At 45.8% G+C, this 8547-nt stretch overlaps 1 protein-coding gene across 1 annotated transcript in view; it reads right to left on the bottom strand.

The window, feature by feature from the left end:
* Positions 1-3621, bottom strand: part of PRTFDC1 (phosphoribosyl transferase domain containing 1) — a gene marked incomplete at its 3' end in the record, with an annotated part of 95167 nt that extends 91546 nt beyond the window's left edge. The window contains 1 exon segment of the mRNA XM_006101995.1: positions 3574-3621. Coding sequence (XP_006102057.1) covers positions 3574-3621 — 48 coding nt within the window.
* Between the last annotated feature and the right edge of the window lie 4926 nt (positions 3622-8547).

Consider the following 8547-nt stretch of genomic DNA (forward strand, 5'->3'; position numbering starts at 1 on the left):
ACCCCAGAACTCAATCCACATCTCTTTTCTCATTTAATGATACACGTATATTGGAAACCTTCTTTCTAAGTCATGAATATATTTTTTTGCTTAGAATATTTCTTGCATTATTTTTCAAGTGGATTCCCCCAGGGAGAAAAACAGTTTGGAAACACATATAAGAAGTGAATCTCTGCTCTTCTCTGCTGCGAAGTCCCTCACTTTGTGACCCACTCTCTCCTCCAGGCAGTGACCATGGCTGCTGCCAGTTTCAGGCTCAGGGCTACCCCTCCACCATCAAAGAGGAAGGGAGTCTAACCCCTCAGCTCTGTTTCCAAGAATCCCACACACGAACATCAGCACCTTGAAGTTATTCTGAGTTTGCCTTTCCTGCCAATTTAGGTTAATCTACTTATCCTGAATTCTGCTGGAGAAAAGGACATAAATGCAGGAACTGTCTCTATTATACACTGATTATTTTCAACCAAGGCAGGCCCTCTCACTGCCTCCCTACATCTTCCACAAAATTACCTTGCTTTTGAGAGGGCTTCTTTGGACACTAATAGATTGGGCTGTTTACACGATTCCATCATTGCTTTTTAGACTTTAACAATCTACCTTTCCTATTAGTCATACAGATTTACCTCGTTCTCTTTTAAGAGTATCTATTATTAAATAGTAGTGCTATATTTAACCATTCTATTGATGGAATGGCTTTTTTACTAATGGCTTTGTAATTGTTAAATACAATGGCCACTTTTCCATCTTAATCCTACTGGCTTTCTGACACTCTTAATGACCTCTTTTCCCCCTCCCCTCCAAACTCTTTCCTGGGCACCTCCCTCCCTTCCTGTTCTCTCCTACGTTGCTCCTCATTCTTAGTCTCTTGATCTGGCTTCTCCTGGACACTCTGCCTCTTACAGGTTTCTACCCGTAACAGTAATTTTTAAATTATCCCCATTTTTATTGGGCATCCCTATCCATCCACCCCCAAACATCAGATCTCTTTCTACCTGCTGATGATTTCTAAATATATTCAATCACTCTCCTGAAATCTAAATATGAATTTAAAGTTGCTTACAATGCATCCTGCCCTGTAGGCCCTATGGTCAGTCACTACAGACTTGATCTGTCCAGAACTGAACTTATTTCCCTTTCATATTTTCATCTCCCTCACCCCAACCCCAGGCCTGACCATCTTCTCCATGGCAACTGGGGTGGCTTTATTTAAATTCAATTTTCACTGAATTTATTAGGGTGGCATTGGTTAATAAAATTATATAGATTTTCAGGTGTATAATTTTATAATACATCATCTGTATATTGTACTGTGTGTTCACCACCCCAAGTCAATTCTCCTTCCACAGAGTGACATTTTTATATATGTGTTTGTTTGTTTTTAGAGAGAGGAAGGGAGGGGGAGATGGAGCCCAAAACCATGGAGCATGTGCCCTGACCAGGAATTGAACCTACGACCTTTTGGTTCATGGATTGACACTCAACCACAGAGCCACACCAACCGGGCCAGAGTGACATTTTTAAAACATAAGTTGGGTGTAAAATTTCTTCTCAGGATGTAATGATTTCTTAGCACTTGGCATGTGCTGTCTTGAGTACTCTGCTTCAGAGTCTTCCCATGGCTACCTCTTGCTTACACTTCAGATGGTGGCTCAAACGTCAAGGAAAAAGAGGCCGCCCTGACCACCTGAGCAAAAACAGTGCTCCCCAGCCTCCTCCAGTCACCATCTCTTTGTTCTCCTCTTTCGTTCTCATTGCACTAACTGAAGCTATCTCCTTTATGTATTTGCTTTCATACTGCCTGCCTGTGTCCTTTCTCTAGAATGTAAGCTCCATGAAGACAGGGTTTGGTCCTGTTCTCTGCTGTATCCCTAGAGCCTAGAACTCCACCTGGAACCCAGCGGGACAGTGAACGTATGTAGATGCCTAAACAAATGAACTGCAGCTCTTTTAAGAGCCAAAGCCCTCCTGTTAAATTAAGAACCGAGGAACACATTTCAACTGCTGGGGTCCAATCCCAGCGGGTTCAGGGGTCCCCAAAGGTGTGGACGGAGTCGGCGAAGAAGGAATGACACGAAGACAGCCTTCAGTTGATCAGCAGCCTAGTCAGGACCTCTAGCCAGGATCTCCAGCCAAAGTTCTGGTCGGAGTTCTGGTTAGGAACTGACGAGGATCTGATGAGGATCTGATGTTTATTGTCTTGTTACATCCGTATTTATACCAGCCGATTTTAATCCTGTCAATTTCTATTACAAAGGTTAGGGCGTTTCTTATCTCCATTCCAGGGAGTAAAGATTATGTAGTTTAACTACCCGCCTGGCACTTAATTAAGGGGTTGTATCTCCTCCCTAACCTCAGGGAAAAATCCCCACCTGGGGAAACAACCTTTCTCGGAGAGGTGACCTTGGTTAAAACACATAGTGCTAAGGGGAGCAAACATATTAAGAACAGTATGCCATCTACGCCAGGTCCCTTGAAACATATGCTGTGCAGATGTTTCTTCTCTGCAGGGACTGTGTCAAGCCGCAAGGATGTACCGGCTCCCGGCATTCAACCTGAATAGTTCTATTTGAGCGTGAGGTGTTTCCTTCCCGCTCACTCACGGAATCCACTCATAATCACAGGTATTTGTGAATTACAAGGTAATCTCTTAAAAAAGTAATCTTAATGTAGTACACTGGCTCCACCGGCCACCCTCACCACGTTTTCCATTAAACCTGACACAGTCATAACCACTGCCTCCTACAGAAATCATTCTCCATGGGAGGCGCGGGCAGACGCCAGTGGCCACAGGGCAGAACTCGATTTGATTCAGGACACTGAAAAGAGGGGTGCCCTCTGGTTGACTCCTGGAGGGATTGTCTGGGATACAGAGGCTCTGGGCTGGGAACCCACCATCCCACGTCCTCCTCTCGGGCACAGTACCGCATATTTGACATATAAACTCTCCAGATCACTCGCGGGGCCTCGCGTGCTGAGTCCCTTCTGCAGACGAGGTACCTGAAGCTCGAGAGGCACTCGCTTGCCCGGAGCTTGGGCAGAGACCCCACAGCGAGGGTCCCCGCGCAGGTTGCAAAGCTCAAACGTCACCAGAGCTACTTTATGTCCCAGCTGCCGCGGAGAACCCTCAGTGTCCTGTGGAAGACAAAGCGAGAGGGCCGGGCTGGAGAGCTCAGGAGGCGGCACAAGAGGAAGAAGGTCCCCACGGGTGGCCGCGGGGGTCTTCACAGACGCCCCCTCCCAGGGGTGACTCGTGGCGGCTGGCAGAAGTGGGGACCCGGCGGGACACAGGCTTACCGCCGGAGTAGCGGATTCCGGGCCGGGGCCAGGGTGGGGGACAGAGGGGAGACACAGAACACCGGGTGGCGGGATGTTGAGTGTTTGATCAGATTGCGCGCCAGGAGCGGGGAGCCGGGTTTAAGGATGGAAGCGATCCCGGCCGCGAGGGAAGAACAAAGCCGTGGCCCGAGCTCACCCGAACGCACTTCAAGCCTTGAGTGTAAGAGGAGGGCGCCAAGAAGGGAGGAGAGAGGAGTGCGCGACTCGGCCCGAAATCCACCGGGAGTTTGCCTTTACCACTACGCCTCGCCCGTGGCCTGGCGCCGCTTCACTGCTCCCGGCCATGTTTCTCCCGGGAAAAGTGGGGAGGGAAGGACCGGGGAGGGGTCGGGGTGGGCCCTGGAGGTGGGGCTGGGGTCGCCCCGCCCCGGCACGGGACAGCTGGCGGAACGGAGCGCGCGCACGGACCCGGGGCCTGGCCGCGCTCCAGCGTCTCTGCTTCGGCACCCCAGCCCCGATCTCCTCCCTCGACGGGTCTGGGGGGCGGAGGTGCGGAGCCCGGAACCGGGCGTGGGGGCGCGGGGAGCAGCCGCGGAGCAGTGCTCGCTTCAGCGGAGCGCAGCCACCTGGGGGGTCCCTGGATGCAGCAGCCGCGGTCGCCGCGGGTCTGCGAGCCCCGGACCCCGCCTGGTCCGCGCCCCTCTGAGACTCGGGAGATCTAGGCTGAGGCTGCAGGCGGCTCGATTTTTACTGGAAGAGAAAGTGGTTCCTTGTCCCCAAGTCTGCCGTCCCAGCTCCGGGCTAACAATGCCCTTGCTAGTTTTTATGCGCTTTTCATCCCAAATAAATACACGAAGGAGCCTGCGTTCTAGGACGTAATCGAAGTAGGGCTGTGCAGGAAACTCTCTGGAAATGTTTTCTACATCCTCGAACCGCCAAGCCAGGGGTCTGAAATAGCCACGCGATTGCTTTTACCTAGGACCGCGCCGCGGTTAAGGCGCGGACTTTGAGATAGGACCTCTCCTTTACATCATTCGGCAAGGGCGCGGGGGAGGGGGGGCGGGGGAGATGGGGAGAGATTTTTACAAATTATCTGCTTTACCATTTTTTGTAAAAACATACGGTTAGATTTTGAGTGTTTCAGGTTGCAGTTTAAAGCAATCACTCTCCTCAGGTGAGAAATCCTCTTACGAATGATTCAACCCCTAACCCCAGCCTTCCCCACCGGATGCTCAGGGTCTTTGTCCATTTCTCAAGGGCCCTGCTTGCCCCGTTACATATGTGTTCATTCTCCCCGTTATATGTGTGTTCATTCTCCCCGTTATATGTGTGTTCATTCTCCCCGTTATATGTGTGTTCATTCTCAGGCCTGTGCTATCCTGCCCCGCCCTTTACCGCCCTGCGATGGGTGTGAAGCCCTGGGTTGAATACAGCTTTCTGACTCCCCCCTCTCTAAAAACAGTTTTGTTTATCTTGGGGTTCTGGCACACGGCAGAGGGAGGAATGCTGATTTTGCCTGGTTTGGGGCAAATTGTTATCAATCAGCTAATGTCGCTCTAGGTTGGAAAAATAGTCCTTCAGACGTGGTCCCCGGCTCTCTTAAAGGCCTGCGCAGTGGAAGGAAGGCAGCACCTTGGATGGCTCCGATTAGACACCACGCTGGTCCACCGGCGCCCATTAAACTGGGTGCTATTGTTGCCTAGTGCACAGGTAAACATTTCCATAAGAATTGTCAGAGGTCCTTGTTTGGGGCCACTTTAGCCTTCTTTTCACCTCTTTTCCCAAAGGCAAAGGACCATCTTCTATGTTCATTGTCAACGACCAAGCCCAGGAACCAGCTTTACAGTCAATGTGAGTAAAACTTCCAGAAATGAGAAGTGCTGTCACTGTTCTGATGATCAGACTTCAGGGTTCCTAAGACTCGGCCAGCCAGCACCCTACCTGCTCCTGCTAGTGGGATTCAGGAGTCTGCATTGCTGAGACACTCAGGTGAGTGTGATTCAGGTGGTCGAGGAGCCACCCCTTTATAGCCTCTTATTCCTGCAAAATCAAACTTGCCCATAGGATGCTGGTGTGAGTGATTGGGCCAGATTAGGGGCGTGGGGCTTCAAAATAAGTTACAGGCCCTAACCGGTTTGGCTCAGTGGATAGAGCGTCGGCCTGCAGACTGAAAGGTCCCAGGTTCGATTCCGGTCAAGGGCATGTACCTTGGTTGTGGGCACATCCCCAGTAGGAGGTGTGCAGGAGGCAGCTGATCGATGTTTCTCTCTCATCAATGTTTCTAACTCTCTATCCTTCTCCCTTCCTCTCTGTAAAAAATCAATAAAATATATATGTAAGTTACAGATGTAGCTGCTCTCCAGAAGTCAAGTAGCAACAACTGTGCATCCAGCCCAGGCACTGTGGAAGATGTAAGGGAAATGGTAAATGACTTTTCTTCCCTTAGAATGACCATTAATAATGTAAAACCCAATAGGTTCACAATGAAAAATATGTAACTTGCTTGGATGACAACAGGACTCTTATGAATGCACACTCAAGAATGTCATATAGAGACCCATATAGGAATGCCTATGAATACTACAGAATGATGAACAAATTGTTTTTAAAATTTGAATTCATTTTATTATATTTTTATATGTTGATAACATGTTATAATTTAATTACACTTCTATACTTTGAGTAGCATTACTATAATAATATTAATACTTGATGTCACAAATAATATTTTCAAGGACCAATACCCAAGAATAACAACTCATTTGTTCAGGATTAATTCTTTTAAAAATATGTATATTTTTATTGTTTTCAGAGAGGAAGGGAAAGGGAGAGAGAGATAGAAACATCAATGATGAGAGAGAATCATTCATTGATGGCTGCTTCCTGCACAATTCCTACTGGGGATCGAGCCCGCAACCCAGGAATTGAACCATGACCTCCTGGTTCATAGGTGGATGCTCAATCACTGAGCCACACTGGTCGGGCAAGGCAAAATTCTTTTTAAATCTCAAATTGTTGTTACATGTCTAGTGGAATAACTTGCAGTAGGATTCCAATTTTTTCTAGTAATAATTCATATATGACCGTAGCCAATGAGGCTAAGCCAGTTACATCAATATAATATACCTCAGTGTTCTCATCTGTAAGAGGGGGCAATACATTTCTGTTTTATTGCATATGATGATGAGATTAACATGAGATTACATGCAAGAGAATTCTTTCAAAAATGCTATAAAACTGTAAGGTGTTATTAATCTGAGATGCTGTGAAAATGTATGACCAAATGTTTGTAAAGTCATTTAATGAGAAAATGACAGTAATTGCCTTTTAAAGATGGGTGTAGGGTGACCAATCAGGGACAAGCTGAGGCTAGTAAGAGAATGGATACAGTGAAATGAGAAAATTACTAAAGTAATGGAATTTTCCATAAAATAAGATATTTTAGCTCAGCCATCTTCTGATATTCCTTTGAAGAAGCTGTAAGAATAAAGACATACATCTTTACAAAGTTAATAACCAGTAAATATAATTGCATTTTTCTGTCATTCTCTTTATCCCCTTTTTAGTTGTTAGTTCCCAGCATTTTAAATTCTGAAGTTATCTTGTGCCAGTACCATGGTGAAAACACAAATATTTATATTTACCCAAATTCTTCCCCAGGCCAAAGACTTTTGTCCTGGAAGTATATGCTAATCTTTTGACAGTTTGGTATTGACTTTAGCCAATCCTAAAGGCATAATTCAATCTATGCTCTTAGTTGCTCAGAGCAAGTCACTTACTGACACTAGATTCCAAATACAGAAGGGCATTTCATTCTTTCTGAGTCCTGAAACATGAAAATAAATTTAAAAGAAAAGAAACCTCTCAGTCTGAGAATTGTGTTGAAATACATAAACATATGAAACTTAGTGACTCAGATTGTTAGCCACAGAGTCACTGGTTAGGCTGGATGAGAGCCACTGTGGACAAAGGCCAGTCATAAGGATGATGATATTTTGCTTTTCTTTAGTGCTGAACAAAACCCTTTACAAATGTTACAAGAACAAAAGAAAAAGTGGAAGACACTTTCTTCCAAATGTTCAGGGTAAGTAAGAATCTTGCTACCTTTGAAGTATTTTTCCTCCTAAATACAGAAGAACTCTAGTTGCGAATAATTGTAATACAGAGCAACTTAAGCAAAAGCCTCATTAGTATTCAATTAGCATAGTAAGCCCTCTTTCCTGGCCTCTTATTTGAAGCAGATTGAATCCAATGTGTAGTTTTAGAGTAAAGAAAACAATGGCTCCATAGTAGTTCTTACAAACAAAGCCAGGAACTACATTCAGAATCATATTTTGTATTACTACACTTTCATTAGGAATTAACCTTCCACCAAAGAATGCACTGTGGGGTAGATTTAAGCTTGTTCTTTTGCAATAATGTCAGGCATGAGTAATATCACCCACAGTAAGTGATGGGCTGCTTCAGAGATATCCTCCCACTATCTCCCCATCTGACCGGAACAGGAATTGGATAGCTTCAGAGCAAAAGAATAATGTGTCCATGTGTTTCTCCAGATCTCAGAGTCCTGGCAGCCAACCTCAACTCTCTTGGCCACCATAAAGCAATCATTGAAGGGACACAGCTGCAGGAACTAGCACTAAATAAATCCACAGGGCTGGAGGCACAAGTCATGTACATGACCCTAACACAATACCTTGTGGTTATGGATGAACGGATTAGCATCTAATGGTCCTGTGGCAGCTTATGCAAAATTAATTGGAGCCTCAGCCAGTGCTGAGTTTCTAATGGAAAGATGTCCACTTAAAAAACACACACAACCACCCCCCCCCACACACACACACACAAAAGAACAAAACACCACCAAAAATCCCCACAACAATAATAACAAAATCCAAGAGTCCTCCTTAGTTGACAAAGACTTTGGCTGGTGTTGTGGGGGAGACTAAAGACCAATGGGAATGGGAAGTGAACTGTTTATTAGTGGTACATGAATTCTCTTCAGATCAGAGTTGATGTACAATATCCCAGGAACTGATCGAGTTATTGCCATGCTCTTGGCTTATTTTAGAGTTGTGGTTGGGGGAGCTTGGGGAAGAGGTTGGGGAAATGTGTCTTGAAGTCTAGAGTTGTCTCACATGGGGAAAGAGACTAAGGAAGGAAATCTAAGAACAACATTTCTCAAAACGCGTTTTGATTCACTTTTGTTTATATTTGAAGAAGATGTTGTGATTCACTAAGTTTGAGAAACAATGAGGTAAGTTAAACACA

The sequence above is a fragment of the Myotis lucifugus genome, unplaced genomic scaffold, assembly GCF_000147115.1.
Source record: "Myotis lucifugus unplaced genomic scaffold, Myoluc2.0 scaffold_390, whole genome shotgun sequence".
Lineage (NCBI taxonomy): Eukaryota > Metazoa > Chordata > Mammalia > Chiroptera > Vespertilionidae > Myotis > Myotis lucifugus.